Source organism: Micropterus salmoides, unplaced genomic scaffold (genome assembly GCF_014851395.1).
Source record: "Micropterus salmoides isolate LMB-PRFRI ecotype aquatic unplaced genomic scaffold, ASM1485139v1 Ms_hic_scaffold_13, whole genome shotgun sequence".
NCBI lineage: Eukaryota > Metazoa > Chordata > Actinopteri > Centrarchiformes > Centrarchidae > Micropterus > Micropterus salmoides.
In genome coordinates this window covers 7455926-7481506 of record NW_024040374.1, presented here as the reverse complement: position 1 = coordinate 7481506, position 25581 = coordinate 7455926, and the positions used below count along the sequence as shown (strand labels likewise).

General features: G+C 38.7%; 1 protein-coding gene across 1 annotated transcript in view; it reads right to left on the bottom strand.

Annotated features, from left to right (window-relative positions):
• Positions 1–3158: 3158 nt before the first annotated feature.
• The window catches only part of ap1m3 (adaptor related protein complex 1 subunit mu 3), a 31829-nt gene continuing 9406 nt past the window's right edge, over positions 3159–25581 (bottom strand). The window contains exons 3-12 of the mRNA XM_038715278.1: positions 24883–24950; positions 24300–24430; positions 18507–18654; positions 15594–15720; positions 11801–11943; positions 10153–10224; positions 9710–9868; positions 7716–7841; positions 6963–7038; positions 3159–4642 (exon numbers count right to left, since the gene is read on the bottom strand). Of these exons, the coding sequence (XP_038571206.1) occupies positions 4620–4642; positions 6963–7038; positions 7716–7841; positions 9710–9868; positions 10153–10224; positions 11801–11943; positions 15594–15720; positions 18507–18654; positions 24300–24430; positions 24883–24950 (1073 nt within the window). The 3' untranslated portion in view covers positions 3159–4619. The remainder of the gene's footprint in view (positions 4643–6962; positions 7039–7715; positions 7842–9709; positions 9869–10152; positions 10225–11800; positions 11944–15593; positions 15721–18506; positions 18655–24299; positions 24431–24882; positions 24951–25581) is intronic.

Below are 25581 nucleotides of genomic sequence, written 5' to 3'. Positions count from 1 at the left end.
GTGATTATAGCTGGGGCTTATGACTTCTGTTTCCTGCATGAACTAACACAATGCTTCATTTCGGTCAGGAACATTCTCATCATAGATTTAACCATGTATTGCAAAAAATGGAAATACAGTTATGCTTGGCACTGATGGCCAAAACAGGGAATATAAATCTGCATATTATCCAAAACACCCATGCGTTAGGTGTGACACCAGTTTTGCACTGGAGGTAATGAGAGGGGAAGCCACTTACCATTGCTTCCTGGATGCCTTTTAGGCTGTTGAACAGGAGGCAAATGAAGGGGTTCCTGAGCAGACTGCATACTGAAGGATGTGCACATCCTAACTGAAACTAAATACCTGCTACAAATGCTTGGATGGGAGAAGGTTGCATTTGTCTGTGAACAACTGCACGGGGATGTTAACAGGCATGACAGGAACAGAAGGCTGCACAGAAGTGAAAGTGAAATAGGACCAAGCAGAATCACACATTTTAATTATAATCTATACAAGTCCAAGTAGCATGAAATGGGAGGCAGAGTTTACAGTGGTGTGAAAAAGTGTTTGCCCCCTTCCTGATTTATTTTTTTGCATGTTTGTCACACTGAAATGTTTCAGATCAAATAAATTGAAATATTAGACAAAGATAACACAAGTAAACCAAAAATACAGTTTTTAAAATGGTTTTTATTATTAAAAGGAAAAAACTCCAAACCTACATGGCCCTGTGTGAAAAAGTGATTGCCCCCTAAACAAAATAACTGCTTGGGCCACCGTTAGCAGCAACAACTGCAATCAAATGTTTGCAATAACTGGTAATGAGTCTTTTATAGTGCTGTGGAGGAAGTTTGGCCCATTCACCTTTGCAGAATTATTGTAATTCAGCCACATGAGAGGGTTTGAGCCTTAACTGCTTTAAGATGCATGCCACAACATCTCATCAGATTCAGGTCAGGACTTTGACTAGGCCATTCTAAAGTCTTCATTTTGTTTTTCTTAAGCCAGTCAGAGGTGGACTTGCTGGTGTGTTTTGGATCATTGTCCTGCTGCAGAACCCAAGCTTCAGCTTGAGGTCATGAACAGATGGTCCGACACTCTCCTTCAGGAGTTTTTGGTAGACAGCAGAATTCATGGTTCCATTTACCACAGCAAGTCTTCCAGGTCCTGAAGCAGCAAAACAGCCCCAGACCATCACACTACCACCACCATATTTTACTGGTGGTATGATGTTCCTTTTCTGAAATGCTGTTACTTTACGCCAGATGTAATGGGACACACACCTTCCAAAAAGTTCAACTTTTGTCTTTTGTCCCAAACGTCTTGGATCATCACGATGTTTTCTGGCAAAACTGAGACGAGCCTTTATGTTCTTTTTGCTCAGCAGTGGTTTTCATCTTGGAACTTTGCCACGCATGTCTAGTCTCTTTCTTAACTGAGGCAGGTGAAGCCTGCAGTTCTTTGGATGTTGTGGGTTTTTTGTGACCTTTTGGATGAGTCGTCGCTGCACTCTTGGGATAATTTTGGTTGGCCGGCCACTCCTGGGAAGGTTCACCACTGTTGGATAATGGCTCTCACTGTGGTTCGCTGGAGTCCCACAGCTTTAGAAATGGCTTTATAACCTTATAAATCTCAATTACTCTGTTTCTCATTTGTTCCTGAATGACTTTGGATCACAGCACAATATCTAGCTGAGCTATTGATGATCTTTTGGTCTACTTCACTTTGTCAGGCCGGTCCTATTTAGGTGATTTCTTGAATGAGAACAGGTGTGTCGGTTTTTTCATTTAAGAACTGCATTTTATGTTTACTTGTGTTATCTTTGTCTAATATTTCAATTTGTTTGACTATCTGAAACATTTCAGTGGGACAAAAAAAAGAACACTTTTTCACACCACTGTATGTAGGACTGAAGAGTGCCTTCTAGTTTAGGACGGCTTTGAGACGCAATGTGGGGGCCAAGGATTCTGAATTTGTGGAATTTAAATCTGGATAAAAAAAAACTGCTGATGACATATTAGTCTGCTACTAAAGGGAATAGAAGAGTGTCCATTATTGATGATATTAACAGTTGCATCATTATCGCAGAAAACTATGATTTGTTTCCTAGACCATAGATTGCTCCAGAGTGGAATAAAACTTAAGCCAGCAGAAAACCTTGAACCAAACCAGTAACAAAATAAGTAACAGAACAACAATTTGGATGCTTCTTTAAAGCTTTGCTAAGCTCTGAGATGTTGAAAGGTGTAGGTGGTTTTTCACTTTTTTTTCACAAGACGAGTGTGGCTGGGACACAGACCTGCAGTCGCTGCAATATCTGCAAGCTTGTACTGTATGAATGCTCATTATAATTTATGCAAAGAGTAGTCTGAAGAGTTATTCTTAGGAGTCACCTTTTCAATGCTCCATTCCTCCACTTTCAGAGAGTGGGGAAACCCAATTGCTTTTAAGTCACAGTTTTTGGGCAGAGGCTCACTGTGTGCAATAAAGACCCTCACACGACACAGGAGAGGGCCTGATGCCCTGTGAAGTGTCTGCTTTTGAGAACAAGATTGACGATGGATCAGTCAAATCTTTGACTGAATGCTTGAATGCACATTTGCCACCTTTGCCAAGAAACATCTGTGGTCCTCAAAAAAGAGTGCCGCGTCAGACATTGGCAGTTCAGATATAATAGCTAAATATGTGTGATGTCTCTGTAGATGCCAAAGTCAACAATAAACTTGCCATAGTCCAATTTTTAGACAGTCTGGAATTGTCTTCTTTGAGGATGACTGAAAACTCTCCACAGTCAATGACATCTGACAGATATTTCAGCTGACCACAGCAGAATTTCTTCTATCCCTTCCTCGTCATCTTTTGTTTTGAAAATGTTCAAAGCTTTGCCAGCAGCAGCGGTAAGTGTGTCAGCATTGGTGTAGCAGGGATCAGTCAGGAGGGAGTCATATTTAAATGGAATGACTTGTTATAAGAATGGGCTGTGATTGGTGTCTTACTGGTTAGAAATGAAGATTCAAACAGCAGGCTGTCAGCTGGGGCGTATGACTTCTGTGTCCTGCATGAACTAATGCAATGTTTAATTTCATCATATTATTCATCTATCATAATTTGATAAAAAAGTCTAGTTAGGAACTATACACATTAAATCCGTCTTACAAACAAAAAAAACAATAGTATTCCTAAACAAGATACAAAACATTGTTTATTTCCAAATATATCCCTTTCTTCCTATCGACAAATATTAGTTGATAAATTACCGAAAACACATAATAATACACACTCCTTAACAATCCTCATTGGTGTCTGAAAAATGCCCCCACACAAGATAATGGAATGATTGTAATAGAAGGTTTTGTACTTAACAGCAGCGGTCTAATAAATCGACTCAGGACTCTGTTCTTTGCTGTCAGCAGTGCAGCTGAACTGATGTGCTGCAGTGCATGCACAACAGAGGGAGTGACTTACACCACAAACTTTTGAAGACTTATAGAAGCCTGCAGAGGTCGACATAAAAAATTTAAAAAGAGTTACGGAAAAACAATTATTTAAACATATTGTCAATAATTTCAGATTCTGCAAAGAAACCCCTTCAGGTTATTTTACTTTTGTCCAGCCCCCCCTCCTCAAACCACTCTTTTGTCCTTAATTTTTCACAGGGGACTAACCAGTACAGTATAAACAACAGATAAAAATATGACAAAAGATTCTCCACCATGCTCATTCCTTCAGTCTCTGCCTCAAACCTGCAAGCTGATTTTGAGCACAAGGACAAGGTTACAGGCCCCATGGGAGTGCGTCGACAGTATTATCTTACACTGCCAACTCCTCTGACAATATTGTGCCTTATTAATCATTGATCTGGTCGCTGGTGTTAGTTTCAGTGCACTGGGGATTATATTCACAGTGCTAAAGGTGATGATAGATAGGAATTTTTTAAGGCAAAGAACATGTACTATAGAAGTTGTGGCAAAACATATCCCTTTGAGAGGGATAAAGATGAACAGCCAAGTTAAAATGTACTGTATATGGGTAATAAAGTGGATATTAACGACAAAACACATGAGGAATAACAACCCTTACAGTTAAAGATGCTGACATTACCAAGATGTGGTGTAGTGGTTAAAATCCTGCATGGAGCAACATGTAAATTAAACACTAAAGAAAACAATTCTGATGGAGTACATGGCATACTTTTGATTTAGCAATATCACCCACATCTCAGTGGACATCCAAGCACCCAAAAATAATGTATTTTTTTTCCCAAATTCTGTTTTAAGTTAACCTTGAGGATTATCACATTAAAAGTGAGGAAATGAGAGCTTGCCAGAACGAGACAGTGTCACAATGTCATCCATTCATTATTCACATATTAAAACATTTTACTGGAGTCCTGAGGAACCCTTAAAAAACCACAGGTCAGAGGTGACGCAACAGCCTTTCCTGTCTGAGTTGAGAATGTCTTGGAGGAAAGGATGATGTCTTGTTTCCGTTCAGAGTGAGGAAAAATGTCCTGGGTCCTCCTGCACTTGTCCTCTGCTGTCCATTGCAGATAGGGAGCCGGAGAAACACAGAGAGGAGAGGAGAAAGGAAGACAGACAGAGAGAAAATATCCATTCGTCTAGCAGCATCTGTGCCCTTTAGTTTGTCCGGAGCTGGTAATCTGCCAAGAAATGTAACAGCAGAACATTAACACAGCTTTCTTCCCCTCATCACCCCTGCACATCACATCACTGCCAATATACAGCCTATTAAATCGCTAAACAAGATTTGCACAAATACTAGCTGTAGAGGCATTCTACTAAATCATAATACCAATATTTAACGCATTCCAAAAGAAAATTATTCTAAGAATCACATTTATTCAAATTAATGTTAGCAATATCTAAATCTTCACTTGGCAAAATCATGCTGTCATGCTGTTGTATGTGTGTATCCAGGTCTAATAAAAAGATAACACTATATGGCCAAAAGTATGTGGTCAACCTGTGCACATATTTTTGTGGGTTGATGAAAGCACCTGCATTGGTGATACATTTTCATGGGAGCTGTAGTTTGTTTGATGTGCTCACAACTTCATTGTGCTTTAACAAGGTTTAAATCACGAAGGAAACACTGTAATAGCAAGTGCCGCAATTAATGCCGAAGGAACACTGCAAATTTTTTAGAAAGACCCAAGAAAGAAATACTTTTCCAAGCTTGCGTGCTCATGTCCACATACTTTTGGCCATGTATTGTACTGAACATTACTGTCTGAAAATGCATTGCTTCAAATTTGGAATGTATCCCCAATCCAAAAATTATGTTATATAGATAACATTTTATACACCTTGATGTTTGAAAACTCATCATCACCTCAAAGTTCCAGCTGCAGTCATGTTCATGACGTTGTCACTTTCTGCTGTACTGTACAGCAGCTAAATGCCTGTTCATCACTCATTAATAAGTCAGCACAGTTAGTCTACAGTATCAGGGTATTGTTTAATCAGTGTGAGAGTGTCTGCATCTAGTGCTGAGTGAAATGTGATCATCCCCATTGTCTCTGCCCCTCCCTCTCCATGTTGCTGATGATAACAATAAGAGGAAGGTGATAGCCTTCTCTCCAGTCCCCCTAACCCCATCATTCTTTCTCTCACTGTTACTCAACTCCCCCTCCCACGTTGCTTCCTTACAGCAACGCAATAGTAACCTTGGCATTTGCTGAGTGCCACCCTGGGAACCTCCTGGCACTCTGTGGCATCATTCAACCTCCACAGCGCCTGACTCGTACCTGACACATCCAAGTAAAGTATATGATGGATGTCATGGAGTCAGGTTCATTCCTGGGGCGTATGGTAGGTATGAAACTTAAGGGTTTCTGGCAGTAGTCCAGTGGAGGTACTGGGCTTTCATCTCCATATCATTTCCATTTGCCTCCCATAGAAACTAGTGAGCTAGTGAGAAGGATTTTGCTGCAGTCTCATCAATATACTGTAGCTTTAATGTGGCAATATGTAATGATGTATGATCTGTCCAAAAATCAAGCATGTGGTTAATGTAGAGATGTAGCTTCAACATTATTTAAGGTGAAATCTTAAGTTAGTGGGATGATAAAACTTCAACATCACAAACACTGAAACATCTCTTAGTGCTTGTCTCCCTTGGTGTCACCTCTGAGATGTGATGCAGACAGGTTCATTCCTAGGGCAGCAACTGAATCTACAGATTCAGGGTGCCAGCTTTGCTAAACAAATTTGACTGCATTCTCTTGACTTTACAGTAGACCTGTTCAAATTTGGACAAATGAGAAATGAAGAATTTTTCACCACAAGCTAGCAGGCTTGTAAAGTTTATATCCTTGGCATTCTGTGTGGTGTCATTCAAAGCCCCTGAGGCCCTGACTCATGGTGATGAATATGATAGATGTTATACATCTGGGTTCACTCCCAGTCCACACACTGAATAGTGTTGCAAAAACAGGGATCCTGACACTGCTCTCACCACAAAAGCATCCTTTTTAACCTTGTGGTAACCTCCGATTTGCTAATAGGTTTGGACTTTGGACAGAAAAAAGCAAGTCCTACACACTGTGGTCATTTAACATTCATCTCAATAAATTATATATGTTATTGTATTTCTAATTTCTCTGGAAAAGAGCTTTGGTCAACATTTGTTTCTCTGGGGGAGATGCCAATGTCAAGCAAATCTGATCAAATCACACTCCTGATGTTAAACTTAACAGATAATAACTTAGGATGTTATCTTTCAGAAAATTACTTTGAAAACAGGTTTTCTGGGCATTTAAAACTACAGATGCAACTGTCACAACAGGCTGCCAACTTAGTTTTCAAGCACCACAATACTTGACCTGATGTTACCTTACATAAAAAAAAAATCCTCAGTTGAGTTTCACACAGTCAGATACGCAGATTTTAAATTTGGGGGAAAAAAAGAGTTGAGGTATCACAATCGGTAGTGTGTGTTGTGTGCAGGTTTGTTCTCACCTCCACTTTGTGTGATGTAGCGCACCCATGGTAATGCCTGGTAACCGCTCTTCTCTATGATCTTAAGGTAACGCACCTAGGGATCACAGATAGGTTAAAGATAGTTATTTCACTCATTCACACACACCAGCATCTACTGTATATAGTCTGTATGCTTCATGGCAGCCCACTTATAGCAGTTATTCTCTGTCCATTGAAAACCATTTATCTCCAAATTTTTAAGAGAAATTGAAGGACTGATTTTTCTTTATGGGATGAGGAAATTATTCCACTTTTACAGCTAAATTAACTATTAAAACCCATTTGGTTATCTGAAATAAAGCATTTTACAAAACTGAAAAGTGTGCATTTTTTTAAGCTCATGAAATAAAATATAAAGTAAAATAAGTGGTTTTCACAGGTTCGTGACAAAATGTAAAACAGGAAAACTGAAGCACCTTAAACTTGTTATACTCAGGTGGGGATCATATACATCTCATAAATGTGTCATTATCATTTGGCAGTTTTGTTGTACTGTAAGATTTACACTCTGCCGCAGTGGAGAGCCAGTTGTAACAAAGTGTATGAGGTGATTTGAAACTACAGGAACCTCCCGGATTGTGCGAGGACTTAGGTTTATTTAATCTAGTGTTAGCCATTTGCATTCACTCTGCAGTGCACCCATGTGTGAATGTCAAGCAGTGCATTGTCAAAATTATAAATAAAAAAAACAAGAAGTAGGACTGTATGGTGAGTGTGAATAAAGGGTCCAACCTGAATCCCAGACACAGTGAAATAGGGGATCTCAAAGTTAACGGTGATTGGTCTCTTTGCTTCTAGGTCTTCACTCTCCACACTGGGTAGACCAAAGTGTGCCCGCATCATGTACTCCTTACCACCCTACACATGCAAAAACAGAAAAAAAGGCCACAAAGCTCTTAAAACATTACATTCAGATTGACAGATTCACAAAGCCTTTCAGATTTGTTTCATGAGTTCTGTTCCCAGGTGTTTGACTCCAATTAATACAAGGTTGTTTTATCTGAAAACTAAAGAAAGGTTGTATTCATGGCAACGTGAGACAACTCACTTATCAAGGTGAATCAGATATCAATTTGTGGATATAGCACCTGTCAAACATGTATGGGCTATAAACACAAAAAACTGGTTAATCATTCTTCATACCAGCAATTGCAAAACACATAATCCGAGCACTGTCTGTTTAGCTGTACTTCAAATCAAATGACTATTTCTCTTTAACATTAAAAATGTATGACTAAATAAGCAACAATCAAATTATAGTCTAGTATAGTTATAGTCATTTTTAGTTTAACACTCAAAAACTAAGCTAATGTGTATCATCAGGATTATTTGGGTGTGTTCTTATTGGTTTTCATTGGTAGTAGCCCGGTAACAAAAGTAAACAACCTACTAGCTGTTATCACATTTCTTCCCGTCATGTTGTATGTGACATCATGTTTTTCCAGCTGAGCCCTGCCCCTTCTTTTTGGAAATAACTCAAACAGCTCTAACTCTGTTTCTCAGATAACTGTGTGTCCATGTAGAACCCCGTCTATCTGATTGGGAAAATAAGTTTTACGAACATTTAATAAACTAAAAAATCTAAATAACTGACACTAACTACAGTATTTTTCCCATGCCATTATATAGTTGCTGTGTTGCCTACAGCTGATAAGAAAACAATTATTTTGTTGCATAACATACCCATACCCAGTAAATGAGAAATCTGTAAAAGATGTACAGATGGGTGCTTTTAAAATAGCTGATGGCAAATGTACTCATTTTTAAAAGCTGTATATACTGCCCCTTTGCAGGAGGGTAATGGGTTTATGGATCAGGGTTGTAAATAACTGGAAGGAGCTGAAGCCTGGTGGACTGCGGATGAGTATGTTTATCAGTCTCTTATCATAACAAGCCACGCTTCATCTTTGTTTCCTCGAACCACTCCATCAAACATTACAAGTTAAGTATGGTTTCCTGTGAGAAAATGCAGTTTTATAGTGTCTAAAGGTTGACAGTGACAGAGAAAAATGCACTGCAGTCATAAACGAAGTGGATAACAATACGTCACCAGTAATGGCAATTCTTAACCCTCCTTGACAAGCTGAAGGTGTAATGAATTACTGAGGGGATATCAGAACTTGGCGGATAAAAGGAACCTCAACTGAATTAATGCTCTGCTCGGTTTTTTAAAAAAATTCCCTTTTGAAGAATTTATAGTTTGGTGACATCAGAGACTGGCATCAAAATTGCGAAAGGAAAAGCAGAGAATGGAGAGACAAGATTATTTTTTTGTGTGTGGGGAGGCTGATCATAATGTGATAAATGGCTGCTTCATTTTTCAACATTAGGACTGGCTCAAGCTCATGACAATATGAGGTGATCATCAGTGGTAGAAGAAATACTCACATCTTTTACTTAAAGCTAGAGTGTTGATAATATTTTGCATTATTAATCTGCATCTGTAAAGTACCTAGAAATTACATTTATAATAAAAGTTAAAACAATACAGTACAATATTTGCCCATGAATTGTAGTGGTAGTATAAAGTAGTAAAAAATGGAAATACTCAAGTAAGTACCCCAAAATACTTCTGTACTATGAGTTACACCACTGTGTATCATACTGATACTGACTTTGAAACCTGATAGGGTTGAAACAACATAGTACTGTTCGGTAGCGTCAGCATGTGCTTAAAGTACTTTTCAGATATAAACTGTGATATTTTGTTGATTTGCCACACTAACAGGGAAAGACTTGATGTTCCACTGCACCACGCTCTTCTCCGGCACCCACTTGGTGCTTCCTGTGCTGGTCTTGAACTTGGGTGAGTCAGCATCACTGGGCACTGGCACCAGAATGGACACATTGTTGGCGGTGGAACGGCTCTTAAACTGACTCCGAGCCTGTGGAAGGTGACAGAAGACTGAGTTCAAATGTCATCTGAGACCTTTGCAACAAAATAGCATGCACATCCCAATTCAAATAAAGGTCTTTATGATTATGCACACTGCAGCTAGTTATTTTTAGTCTGTATGGTCACTACTGCCTCAAACAGATGGTAAGCGGTAATCCACCTGAGAAGTATGTGTCATAAATACTTAATAGGTTTCAGTGAAGGGACTAGATGAGTGGATAAGGACATGGTACTCTATGTGTGTGGTCAGGTTTGTGTGTCACTCATCATTACCTTCACCTTGATCTCCACACGGCTGTGAGAGAACTTCTCAATCACGCTCTCAATCCATATGAGAGGCTTCACCTGTCAGAGAGTGCGAGTGGACAAGGTCAGAGGGGCGAGCACAGAGCTGAACTGCATTACCAGAGTGACACAGTGGACCGGGGGGGGGGGCGACACTGCGTTTGTACAAGGGAGACGATAACTGTTAAGAATGCTGGCAGTAGATTTTAGGCACAGCAGCCTCCCTTGTGTAAACTTAAGGTCACTGGACAGCATGTATATGAGCAACTCAGCAGCAAATGAGTAGCATGTGACGTAGCAGAAAATGCCAGGGGAAGGTTAACTCAACAACTAAACATATTAGTTGTCACTGGTACTAGGCAGTAACATATATTTGCAGTTGTATTTGGGTGACATTTTCATTTCCTTGTTGAATCTCACATGTGAATACTTCACTACAAGCAAATAGTTGGTTTCTTAGTATATAATGTGGATGTATTCTCTCTTGTGACTTATTATATATAATAAGTAAGTATATCTGAGGTTGGGTTGACACCCTGTGTACACAGTTTTACAGGTCTTCCAGTGTAACTAATTGATTGTATTTGTGTGTTATATATACAAAGCTTTATATATACACAGAGCTTTCCTCTGTTATTCTAGAAACCACACACACCAAGTGCAAACCTGTACAGCACTATAGTCAAAGTACAAGAAACCTTTGAAGCGTACTCTAACTGATTCACCACAGTGAATACAAACTCCACAACCAGTGATATTTATAAAGACATCTCAAAAATTACCACAATAACCTTTACTAGTACCACCACCTCTCATCATTCCCATTGACACTATAATCAACTCTACAGTTACTACTACTATCTAATAACTCCTACTGATAATACTTGAACTATTACAGCTACTTACACTGTCACTATCATTACTAAACTTACTACAATGTATCAACACAGCACAAACACCCTCAGTTACTACACAACTGCAAGAGTCCTACTGATATGAGATTTTCTGGAGGCAGATAGTGATTGATGTTAGAGAGTTTTAAAAATAGTGGATGCCGATATACTGGCAGCCAGTTGTTATTTACACACCACACACAATTTAAAAGTAGAGTAAGTAGAGTAAGAGTTGTGGCAACGGTATCTACTGAGGCAAAACGCTATCAATAATGATGTTAACAGTAAATATAAGACTACAATACATTTTGAACCGTAAACTTCACTGGAAGTTAAATTATTATAAATAAAAGATTTTGTTGTATTGTGTATTTTTATGTACTGTGTTTTCAGTAAACATACTGCAAGTTATATATCCATATTTGCCAACATACGTCAACACCAATATATTTGTGATAAACCAATATTGGCCAATATATACCAAATGATCGGTTAGGATCAGTCTCACAATTACTGTTGTTGAATGTGTGTACACTGTGAACAGGCACATAAAAGCCTTATTAATAATAATAATAAGTTTTGTGAAAGGAAGATAATAAAAAGAAGGAGCATTCTAGGTTGTGATCTGTGTACACGCCTTAATATGAGAGAAATAAGAAGCGTGTTTTTGGTGTTTTGGTATCTAGGGGGTTTGAGTGTGTATGTGTGTTAAAGAAAAGCATCTGTTGATGTGTCCCACTCACTGTAGTGTTGAGGCGGTAGGACATGAGCTCGCTCTCGCCATCGGGGGGGATGAAAGAGATGGTGCGGTCGTTCTCAAAGCGTGACAGACGGACACACTGATGAAACTTCACATCCTCCAGCTCCACTGTCTTACTCTTCTCTCCTGAGACACACAAACACACACACACACACAAACAATACACACACAGAAATACACAAAAAAGATTGAGCCTTCCACGCAGCCTTGGGGAAATCAAGGTCAAGGTAACGATGACTGACAAACATTCACTCAGTCTCTCTCTCCCTCTCTCTCACTCACACAGTGCACGCAGTGTGCTACCAAATGCACCTGCCCTCTTCTTGTCCCCCACTGAAGTTATTTAGCTGCCACAAACATGTACACACACACACACACACACACACACACACACTGCATGCTTTCAAAACCTGCTGCCATCATCTATTACCCCACTGAAGCCCATTCAGCTGCCTCACAAATTCAACCACACGTGCACGCACGCACACACACACTAAATTAAACAAATAAATACCATCAGTCAGTATTTTTTCTCACTATATCATTACTAATATGGCTGCTAAAATACACAGCCATTTATGTCATTTGAGATGTTTCAAACCTACCAGTCACAAATAGCCTCAGGAGGAGATTTTAATCATTAGTCAACAGACAGAAAATTGTGAAAATCATAATTTCCCAGTGCTTATGGTTGAAACGATTTGGTTTAAGATATTAAATGCATTGTTAAAACTAAACTGAAAAACAAATAATCACATTTGTAGTGAATATTTGGTATTTTTGCTTTATAAATTGATGAGTACTTGATCACTAAATTTTTTTGTTGATTCATATTCTGTTGATCGACAAATGACATAGCACTAGAGTACAGTTACCAGTATAGGTAGTGACCAATTAAGCACTACTCTACCCTTTATCTAGCCTATATTTCTAAAGCTCTACTTGAGAACTACAAAATCGGCAGATTGTGTCGGCTAGATAATTTGCAGCACTGTTGCAATAGCCAGTTAAAAGCGCAACCTCCTCAATGGTGGCATCTAAAGTCTGCTGGAGAACGGACGATGTTGGTTAATAGAGGGTGCTGAGTGGTGGAAAACTGCTGTAATGACCGTGTGCCTTCATATAAATCCCCCATTCAACAGTTATCTAAAGCTTGCCTCACCTGCTCTGAATGCAACCCTGGACCAGCACTAAGGCCTGTCAGAGAGAATGTGTGTGTGTGTGTGTGTGTGTGTGTGTGTGTGTGTGTGTGTGTGTGTGTGTGTGTGTGTGTGTGTGTGTGTGTACTTGTGTGTGCAGCTTCCTTGTTCATTGTTCTCTCGAGTGTGTGTATGTGCATAGGTTTATGCATGTTTGCTTGCTTGTTTCTCTATTGATTTTGCTTCTGTGTTTGTGTGCCTTTGTGTGTATGTGACATTTCCTCATGACTGAGTGGGGACTGGATGAGGTCAGGTCTAAGGAGAGCACAACACTCCTGTACAAGCAAATCAGGGAACCCCTTTAAAACAGCTTGTCTCTGTTGTCTCTCTATTTCTGTTTATTTATGTCAGTAACACACACACACACACACACACACACACACACAGGAGACAAGAAAGAAAGGTCATATGGGAAGAGGAGACAGGTTTGTGTGAGTTTGTGTGTGTACATGTCAGGTGAGGTTTGAAAATGCAGCAGTGTCCCCCCCGTGGTTCACCTTTAAAGCTGCTCTCACTTGTTTCTGTGTTTTTAATACACAGCAGCAGACAGAAGGAACCTAATCTGTTTTCTGTCTGCTGTTGCACGGTAAAAAAAAGAGAGATAGGGAACACAGAGAGCTGTTTTGTAATGGTAGATTTGGTAGATATTTCTGTACAAAGCATCTGTGATATAGTTGATGTGGGTGGCCGAAGAGACAATTTACATAGACTAAGCATTTAAAGAGATTGAAGGCACATGATACATAGCTTTCAGAGCTGAAACGATTAGTGGATTAACTTCGATAGAAAATTAACCCGTAACTCTTTTGATCGTCCATTAATTGTTTAAGTCATCTTTCAAGCAAAAACGCCTCATATTTCTTGAAATCCACCTTCTGAAATGTGAAGACATGATATCATAGTATTACCAAAAATATCTGCAGTTAGACAGCAATTTGAAAATGAGATTATATCCTGGTTAAATTAACGTTAAATAAAAAATGTAAAAATAAATAATTTGAGTTAGAATTTATCAGGGAAGCTAATTGATAATGAAAATAATTGTTAATAGCCTGCAGCTGAGCGTATACTGTCTATGTACAGGCTGAGAGCCATTTAAAAACCAAATAGTCCCAAAACAAAAAGCTCACATCCACAAGAAAAAAACCCAACACCTCTGATTTGTAATAAAAATGACCAGATATTTTTGATTACAGCTTGTCTTGACTGAATGGTGTCTAAAAATTGCATGACATTTCTCTCAGTTTGCTGGACAGACCATTCTGCAATTCTTCCAGCAGAGGGCAGTGTTAAATGATTTATACTTTTCACATTTCGGCTGCATACAGCTGTGATCAAATACAGATTACAGATCAAGGAAACATGATAAACACCAAATGACTGTGAAATGATATGTAAAAAACTGTAACCGCCGAGAGGGAATTTAATATTTGTTTAGCATTCAGTGTGAGTGTGTTGCTGTATCTGTCAGTGTGTTTGTTTGATCATTATTTCTGATAATTTTTTTCTGAGGATATGTTATTTCCCAGACTGCAACACACAGCAGGGGGATTGTGGGCTGCATATACAGGATATCCACAGACTCTCACCTTTCATCTGTAGGGCTGTAGCCTGGGGTGAGGATTAACTCAAAGGCAAAGAGGCTAGACAGTGATGGAGCCTTTCCTCTTCAATAAAGAGCGGTGGGGGGGGATGTTGGAAAAAGAGAAGAAGGAAAAGAGGGAGAAGGAGCAGAGGGTGCAGGAACAGACAAGGGGAGATGTAGAAGTGTAAAACATTAATGGAAAACTGGGAAAGTAGGAGGAGTGTAAAAGACGAGGAAGGATGAAAGCTAAGCTGAGTGTGGGATTTGTAGAAGTAAGGGGTTTAGACAGAATGAGGAGGTGAAGGTGGAAATCTGAGGTTGAGTTTAAGGACTGGAAAGTGAATAAGCAAATGCTCAACAATCAACCAGTAGCATATTTACAAATATTTTTGGCATTTTTCTAGCAAATATATGTTTAGGGTGACCTCATATTCCTCTCACATGTCACTTATGAATATGTCTGACAGCGAAGTGTGAAATAAAGTGCACCAATCCAGCAGTTACTGGGAAGTATATGGAAAGATCGCAGCTCAGCCAAAAATAGAAATTAAAATTTTTTTCCCTGCCACTAAAATACTACAAATGCAAACTCGACCAAAAGTACTGTAAATAAAGAGCGACAGTCTAAACATCTAAGCATTCCAGGATCTCTTTGTGTACAAACAAATTACTGTAGCAATATCAACCTTTGACTAATCAACAGCTCAGCAACACATCCACTTTTAAAACAATACAAATGAACAGACTTGGAACATCACAGGTGATATAAATGAACCGCTCATCTGACAGAACTGTGGGGGTCTGACAAAAAAAGTTTGTAACTACTGACTTAAATGAAGGTCAGCATGCACCAACAACATTTTAAAATACGATCAACATGAGAGTTTGTCAAAACATATGAAAGTATTTTGAGATGACGCATGTGAGTTGAGTCAACTTCACCATCTATGTGACTGTATTGCTTCCTCAGAATGACTCACACTTTTACTTACTGCCTGTGATTTCAAATAGCACTTTGTCATTGAGGCCCAATCTGAGTTCAGGCATCCCAGACAGGACCACTTTGAGCTTGATGGTGCCCACTATTTCACTCCGCAGGACGCTGCCGTTTGCACTCACCTATAGACAGAGGAGCAAAACATAACATAAAACAAGAGAAGTATTTGTTTATGATATAAGCTTCACAGTCAAAACTGCCTCAAAATACAAATGTAGTGTATGCAGATCAGTAGTAAGACTCCTGATTATACACTAGGAGAACAGACTGATAACCAGGTCCGCCATTCAGCAGTTAGAAAGAGACTGAGGAACAAGACTGCAAAGCTCTCAGCATGCAGCGTGAGAAGAGTAAGTAATGTGTGTAATGTGAAAGAAGATGAAGAACATTTTTAGTCTCTGTTCACAGAAAAGGAAGGAAGTGACAACTACAGCTAACTAGCAGTGGTTGAATACCTATAACTATCAGTTTCCTTTTGGCTCATAAAACCTGCAACTCTATGTTGAGTTGTCCTTGAGGTGTTGCTTCAAGGACATGACATTTCAGAGGAAAGTCATTTCTCTTTCTTGTCAGTTTATAAAGGCACAACACGTTCATGTGTACAAAGCTGTTCTGCTTCTTTAGCTGCAGGAAATCTGAGCCATAGCCTGTATTCCTCAGTTAAAAATATAACATTCTTCTTTAAATGAGTTTATTATGTAATAATAACATTACATTATCACACTGATCAGTCATTATTACATTCTATGTAGTATATCTGATAATATAAGGTCAGGGGGAGACAAATATAACAACTATAAAGAATTAGAAGAATATAATAACTTGTTTTGAGTGAATATTATCATTAGTTAAAAATTCCTCTAAGAAAATCTGTATTTAATTACTTAATTTACTTTTCCACCAAATTATCACATGAATAGGATACATTCCATTTTCAAACCATGTCACAACAATTTACCAACGTAACATTATTATAAGTAGGTAGAGATTATGTCAAAAGTTGAAAATGTTGTATAGTCACATCACTTGTTCTGGCACTTGTTGTGTCCTCATGCATTTTGTCTGCTTAAGTAACTGACTAACGTTTGAAATATAAAACTGTATAAGTCACTCATTACTGCACACAATGAAGAAACATAAATACCACAAAATATCAAACTGAAAAAGAATACAGGATTGTTAAAATTAGAGACTGTTTCCTTAACTATTCAATTCAAGGAAAGGGGAAACTGTTTGGAGGAGTCAAAACATTCCAGGGTTTTGACAGACAATTTTAGCACTGACTTAGCCTCAAGGACCATCTATTTTAAACCTTTTGTCTCCCCTTCTGACATTGAGCGTACTTACACAATGCTGTGGACACGTGCTTAGAACGTATAGACTTTGCCATACTGCTGTTGCTGCGGTTGCTCTGCCCTTCTGGCAAATCAATCATTGCTGGTTGGTATGAACTACATCACTACCAGTTAAATACATATGACTGGATGAGTGATGTATTGTGGATGTAAGAGTACCTGATTACGGTTTTCTGTGTATGTGCATTTACAGTTTTGATGTGCTTCAAATTTATAATTAAATAATCATCATAGAATGAATGCCTGTTACAGCTATGGATCTGTGGTGTGCATGCTGAAAGTAACATTATAAACACTGATGAAATCTGTAGGCTTATGTTGTTAAGTTTGCACAGAACTCATCCTAGGTCTGGGTGATTGATCACATTTTATTTTCCAATTCAATTTTGGCTTCCAACGATAATGAAAAACAAGATTATTGAAATAAAACAAATACTGTGCCGTATTCCGTTTTCATCATGTCTTATAAAAAATCCAGTCCACTCCTTTCCTTTACAGCGGTGTGACTTTTCTTACTCACACTTTTCTTAGTTTAGGTAACTGCATCTCTCGACAGAACACCTTGGTTGAATTTCAGTTTTATGTAACATAACGGGGAAAAACTGCATTGCTGTCATCCTCTTGCGCTTAAAGTTAATAATGTTGGATTACTATTTCTTCTTTCATGAGATATTTTGGGGGATTTTTGGGGTAGCCTGATGCATTTATACCAATAAAAAAATTCAATAAATGTATGATGTTTCCTAAGCTGATGAGTTATTGTTTTAAATAATCGTGATTGTGATCATGATTTTTGCCACAATCAAGAAGCTCTAACTCATCCCTAAACAAACAATCAATTATCAGCTTTTATTAGGGCTGTTATCTAAGGGGAACTGGGCAATGATTTCTTATGTGTAATACTTGTTATTAAAAATGGAAACTTTGCATCATGCACTACACTTTATATCAGTATCCCCAGAGCTAGACAGATCAATTGGGCAAGTTGATAAGTAACAAGAAGTATTGAAATGACAAAGATGTGTATGAGATGGTTAAAAACACTGTTGCTGTTGATGTCACAGTTTGTCCACCTCAGAGTACTGATTTTATCTTTCAACCGAGAAATGGCTTTCTTAGAACATATCTTGATTATAATTCTTTATTTTTTTGGGAAAATTGAAGGGATTCAAAAACATTTGTGTATTTCTGATTATTTTAAAAATTGTAAACGTGTCAGTGGAAATATCATTTTCATTTTTGAAACTCTCAAATATCAGTATCCGCCTCAATTATCCAGTATCAGTCAGGCTCTGTATCAGACTAAGACATCCTGCCAGTCTTTCCATCCTGGTCAGTGGACAAAAGATAGCGGTATGAATAAAAGAGAAATAAACCATGCTGCAGCAGTAAGGTGCACCTATTAAGCCTGCAACATGCTGCTGTGTGGAAACTCTACTTCACTGAACTACACAATTACATCTGATTTATAAATGTCTAATTTTTTGGTGAATTTTCACTTTATGATTTTATTTTGTAAGATATGATGTTGACAAAGCAAATACTGTCCTCACCAATAGATTTACTGATTCAATGACGTCCATGAAAACTTCATTCTTCCTGTACTTGATGCCCTCTGACCGCCAAGACACAGCGTTGGTGACAGTGGCGGGAGGTCGAGGAGCTCCAGCCTCTAATTTATGACCCTGCTGGGTGATGTACCTGAAAGAGACAAAGGCAGAAAGAAGTTGTGACACTACTGTTTTCAAATTCAGTCTGTAATCCTGCTGAGTGGAACAATTTGAATAACCAATTAAGTACGTTCATCAGCAGAGTTTTAAAAATAATTGTCATAGCCCAGGAAAAATGGCCAAGTGAAAGTTGGGCAACTTTGACAAGAGCCAAATTGTGATGGCCACACAACTGGGTCATCTCAAAAACTGCAACTCTTGAGGAGTGTTCTGAGTCTGCAGTGGTCAGTACCAATCAAGAAACAAAAGCGGTCCAAGGAAGGAAAGGCAGTTAACTAGCGACAGGGTCATGATGCATGTGGGGGTAGAAGGCTGGCGTGGTCCAACAGAGAAGGTAAAATTGCTGAAAAAGCTGATGCTGGTTCTGACAGAAAGGTGTCAGAAGACACAGTGAATTGCAGTTTGTTGCGTATGGGGCTGCGTAGCTGCAGACAGTCGGGGTGTCCATGTTGACCCCTGCAAAAATGGTTCAGGAATGGTTTGAGGAACACAATAACGAGTTCAAGGTTTTGACTTGGCCTCCAAATTACCCAGATCTCAATCCAATCAAACATCTGTGGGATGTGCTGGACAAAGAAGTCCGATCCTTGGAGGCCCTACCACGCAACTTACAAGACTTAAAGGATCTGCTGCTAACGTCTTAGAGCCACAGCACACCTTCAAAGGTCTAGTGGAGTCCATGCCTCGTCGGGTCAGGGCTGTTTTAGCGGCAAAAGGGTGACGTACACAATATTAGGCTGGTCGTCATGATGTTATGGCTGATCAGTGTAAGTCTCATCAACAACATAAGATTCTTGATTTGAATAAAGAAATAGAAAATGGTAACAAACAACATGTGTTTTCAACATAAACCCAATCTCTCGAGGAAGTTTTGTTTTTGTATTAATCACACCTCATAACTTAAAATAAATTAGCTATTCCAATGTGAATAAATTAAAGAAGCTTGGTATTCATGTTGTATGAAGTTTATTCATGGATGTAATTGGAAAATTGAGATTTACATAAACCCATTGTGACTGCAGCCACAGATAACGTGACTTACATGTACTTGTTTGCATGATACAAAAAATGTCTTAAAGAGTCCTGAGCAACCGGGAGATGCCAGAACAGCTTTCATAGGTTAGGCTTCTTCAAGGATTTTAACATTTAATAGGAGACTTTTCTTTTAGAAATTTCATCAATATATTTTTGTTGTTTGTGGAAAATCTTCTGTCAGTGTTTAGGTGCACTGATTAAGACAGACATGGGTTTTAATGCTCATCAAGCCATTTAGTGATCATCTAGGCCACAGATACTCACACAGTCAATGAAGAGTCTAAAAACTGATGCACACTTGCTCCAAGTGGCAGGTTTTGGCAGCTTGCGATGAGCATTTATTTTTAAGAGTTGACTGAATTAATTATTTTTGGCCACTTTGGAGCACAGTGCAACAAGTTGTCAACATTACATTAAAATATTATCTTATTAATCTTAAAATAATCTTATTAAGTTGATATGGTGAACATGTTAGCAAACAGTTGCATATATGTACAGTATAGGAAACACAGAACAACTTCAACATTCACTTGTTTCTAGCCACCTGGCAAATTAAAGCCCCATATCCAATCTCCTTTGAATTCTGTTTGATTTCCACTAACTCCCGGGGGAAATATTTGTCTCGTTAGCTGCCATTTGCTTCCCTATGTTCACCAGGTAGTCACCAACTTTGGTCAGCAATGGCTTTTCAGAGCTTTTTCACTAAAAGCAGCTACTTTCTGCACCTGGAAACAACACCAATAAGAGTTGTGAGAGTGAACCAAAACAGTTAAAGCTCACCATAGAGCCTAGTGGAACTGCAGAATTCGGTCATAATTCGCTGTGTGTTCATCACTGGGAGCAATTCTTTGCACATTACATATATTCATTTGATCCATTATTAATATTAATTGGTGCAGCTTCAAAATGTTTTATTTGATTAATCAGTGTTGCCCTTTTGCACTTAATTAGGTTGATCAGCATACTCTACTTGATACATTTTTGTTATCAGCAAGAATCTGTTGATCCATGATCCATCCATCGATCCCCTTATTCACTGCACAGTACAGCAGGTTTTCTTTCAGTGTGCAAGCGTTTGTTTTAACAGTGTGTAGCAGAGTGTGTCCTGGGAGACATATTGACTTGTCATGAGAACAGGAAGCTGTTCTCAGGTAAACAACATGTGACCAGTTCTGTTTTTACCCGAACACCTGCCTGACCCCTCCACCCCCACCCCCGCCACTATTTAATTCTCATTGGCCTTGTTTCCACTACAAAGCTGTCATCTAATTTATACTATCCACTCTTTCCTGGAATATATTCCAGTTTTGGAGAATTCTTTATTGTTATGTTTTTAATAATGTACAACTTTATTTACAGTGCATGATTTTTTTTGGCCCTCACTAAAAATAGCCAAAAGTCATTACAGTATAAATGACTGTCAGATTATTTGCTCAGTAACCTCGGAAAGATTTTCAAGAAAACAAATGACACTTTTAGACACAATTGGTGTTGTTGACCTGCACTTGAACCTACAGTGGAGCGGCTAATATTATTCAAAGAAGGACAGGATACGGATGTTTAGCAGAAACTTAAAATAAATTCAATAAAAATCAATAAATTGCAGGAACCAAAATGCATACTAATATGTTATGCCGCTACCAAACTAAAAGAACACAGATTGACGATAATTCAAAATGTGCATACCTGAAGAAATCTTTTGTCTCCTCCCTGTGTCTGTGTCTTTTCTGCTGACCTCTTCTCTCCCACTTACTCCCATTTCCCCCAGAGTCAATGACTTACTAACCCAATGTTCCACGTTTCTGCTGTTCTCAAGCTTCTCTTTTACAAAAGTAGGAAAAGGTGAAAACAACATAATTTGCATACCTTACAATATTTTTTGGGGGCAGTATGTGTTTGCAAAGTCTGCAGCTCCAGAAAATAAACCCACAGTTGAAGTCAAACACAGCTGAAACTGTTAATGCAAACAAGGTGGCATAGTTCACTAATTGTTTTGGAATGAAATCTTACCACCATTGTCATGTATGATGTCCCATGTGTGTATGTGTATATATGTGCTCTTTCCTTTCAGTGTACTAAATACAGCAACAGGAATGGTATGTGTGTCCCAAATGCGGTTGCTAATTTGAGAAATAGGCTGCATGTAGTTATGCACACTATACTAACTTCCAAATTGCACTGTGCTTCTGGTAACAAAAATTGCACAAATCAGTTAGTTACATCCATATGTGCTGTTACCACAAGGGAACAATATCAAAGGTCTAGAAACAGTGGTTGTACGTACAAATGCATAGCCCATTGAGGCACATTTATGATTTTTGGCTATTTAAATGAAATTAATTTGGCTTGACCATAATTTTGCACTTTTCATGGAAATGTAGCCATTTGGTCTTAATTCTGATCTGTAATATTATATTGTGGTATATTTGTGACATTGATTTCTTTGCTAAAATAACTGTTTTTGATTCTGGTTTCTTCATTTTAAACCTGCAATGACTGAATGAATTTTGGCCATCTGTTTGCAGCAGGAAAAATGTTAAAAACTTTGACATATTACCTTTTAAACTGATAGTATTCCTTTTATCAAACAGATGTTTATTTACACATCCAGCAGGTATGGATCAACAGCTGGCCACCTGGTGAATGTAAGTCCAATATTTGCTGTCTTTTAGCTCTGTTGATCTCCTCCTGTGGGAAATATCTCGCTCTTTAGCTGCTAAATGCTCCCTTGTGTTCACCAGCTAGTTAATCCCCTTTCACATAGTTTTTCACATTTCATTTGACACTGTATAAAAATATAAATTATAGAAGCTTTAAACTGAGTTAACTGTTTGAGTAGTGTCATGACTAATGAAGCCAATCAAAGCCTACTGAACAAATACAAAACACAAACACTAACTGTAGGTCTTTTTTTCAGTTCAACTGTACACCCTATCCAATGTCTGCAACAAAACATGCTAAATAAAGTTTTAGATTGACTGGCAGATTGAGGCAACATTTTCTCCCTAGTATCCTGGCCTAGTTCCTCCCACCTACAGGGTCTTGAAAGCATGACGACACATGGCAAAATATGGAAGTGCTGAGAGATAAAAGGCTGCGACAAGTGGGCTTGGGGTCGAAGTTGGGTTATTTTGTTCCGTTTTGCCCTGATTCTCCTTAGAAATGCTAATGAAAGGATCTGGAAGCGGGGGTTGGCAGCAAACTGACAGATTAGCATAACAATAGCAATCATATCAAACAAACATACACACCCACACACGCATGAAGGTTCATACGAACACACACACACACACACACACACACACACACACACACGCACACACACACACACACGCATCCCTGCAGTCTCACTTGCTCAGTCTCTTGCATCCACCCACACACACATACACGCACACACACACACACACACACACACACTCACGTTCACACATTTACACTTTCACCAGGTAGTTGGTGTTATAACGTAAGAGAAGAGAAGGTTTTTGTGGTGGTCGGGGCATAAAAAATGTCAGAGGACTGGAACAGCCTGCAGACAGAGACACACAGTGAATGTGTGTCTGTGTGTGTGTGTGTGTGTGTGTGTGCACAAGAGAGAAATGAGACTTTGTGTCTCCTTGGAGAAGAAAAGAGCAGGGCTTTTCTGTTGAGAGTCTCGAGTGTGTCCAGCTGAAGGTGTCATTGTGTTTGAGTGCCAATAGGAGCCTGGTAATTATCAACCCTATTCAGACACCGAACACACATACATGTACACACATGCAACCTCGTCTAAGCCTTGGTGCACAGCACACAAATTTAAACATCAATCACATATTACCACAAAAAGCTCAACCACATTTGAGACACGGAAATGGTACACATTGTACCATGGAAATTTCAACGTTTCAAATATAAAGTTCACAATTAATCAGAAGCAAAGCTGACCATGTGCACACAGAATCAACGTTGCTGTGGTACTGTAAAGTGAACACTGCGCCTTTCCCTGGAAACAAATGCCTCTCTCAGGAGCCAAGAGAAGGGAAAACACAAAACAACCTGGTTTACGCAACATGATACTAAACACTTATAGAGCCCAAGAATAGTAGCTGCTTCAGTTCATTTCAATCACAGAATAAGGTGGTACCATTCATTATAGCTTTAGTCACTGGCTGTAATTGCTGAATGAAAAACAACGAAAAAGCCAGTGGCACTTTAAACAGGATCGCCATGTACTCACATCTCTGCTGGTCACTTACAGTAGGACATACATAGCTGTTATCTCACTGAAAAATGTCCATGTTTTGTTCCCTGATGGACAATACATGTACCACTTGAGTTAATGTGGTTACATTAAAATCAGACTGGAGTGCAGCAATTATGGCCTTTGAGAGTATAAAACTTTAACCTTACAACTTCAACAGCCTGATTAATGTTCCACTTAAAATGCCAGAACACATTGCCAACGAACACAATTCATCCAAGTTTTGGCAAAAATGTAAATATTGTTATCTTGCTCACGGTGGCACCTTTAGGAAAACCAGTTCTACAGTTACTGCTTCAATTTTAAGTTCTGTCATGATTAGCCATGTCTGACTCATGTCTTACTCTTGGAGGATCTTGCTGTCAGTCGTCTGAGGGAAACCAAAGTCCATCACCTCGTCCATCAGCTCGTACACTGTCACAAAGTTGTCACGAATACTCTCCTCCTCCAGCTCTTTAAAGTACTCCTTAAATACCTACAGACAGAAACAGGCAGATTGACACACCTTATATTATAGTAGGTCTATGATTTACAAGTTCTTTGTCTGTATATTTATCTTTTTTGCATTGTGGGAAAGTGTAAATTCATGCCATCTGCTGGCTGTTTAAGACGCCTGAAGCCCTGAAGCTCATAGCAAGACCTTTTATTCAAAGCCACAGCATTGAACAGATATATGGATGAGGAAACAGCAAATTAAATAACATGTGTAATAGCACCTCATGTCGTTTGGTCATTTTATAATCAAACCACAGAAAAAGAACTGAAAACACTAACTTTTTATTGGTCTGTATTAAAAATCATATAATCTGCCACCTCAATTAACAACAATTCAATCAGGCAAGATGAGTCGTTAACACGTTTTGAACGTAAGTAGCAAGCAGAAGTTAAAGATTTGGACTGTCAAGAAGTGTCACGGAAAAGACGCACCTGGACAATTTTATAAAGAAAGGAGTACACCAGCGCAGCGTTGGCATTCTTCTTGGTCATCGCCACCACTGGAAAAATGTCTGTTAAGAAACAAGTGTACATCTACAAGTGACAGGCACGGTATCTTCAGTCAAAACAAACATGCAAATTGTCATCTTTTAGCTACTGTGGGTGGCTGTGAGATGAATGCAATGGCATAAAAAGATAGCAGAATGCATCACACTCGCAAGCAATTGAGAACATGGCCACAGGGAAGTAAAACAGCTCAGTTCTCTAATGCTGTGCACTGGGAATACCACTTACAACTGCAATATCATGCTGAATTAATAATGTGGGAGGAAGTTTGACTGCCTGATCTTATATTAAGAAAGGAGGATATATATATAGTGCATAACACATAATGGTGAATCTGTGTTCACTTTTTAAACTGGCTGTGAAATGAGAACTCAAGTACAGGACTTCCTATGGTACTGAAGGCAGGTTTTATATATTAGATGATCCCCACTGCATTTTTTTATTATATTAATTTTATATTATATTAATTTCTCTGCAGATATGATAATGAATACCCATGACTGATGGGACATTAAGTAAAAGTAAGAATTCCAGTTACTCTGGAAAACTATACTATGAAAAACTGGTGACTTCACAAAGAGCTTCAGACTCAAATTCTGTTTACTACAGTAAAGGCTACAGCAA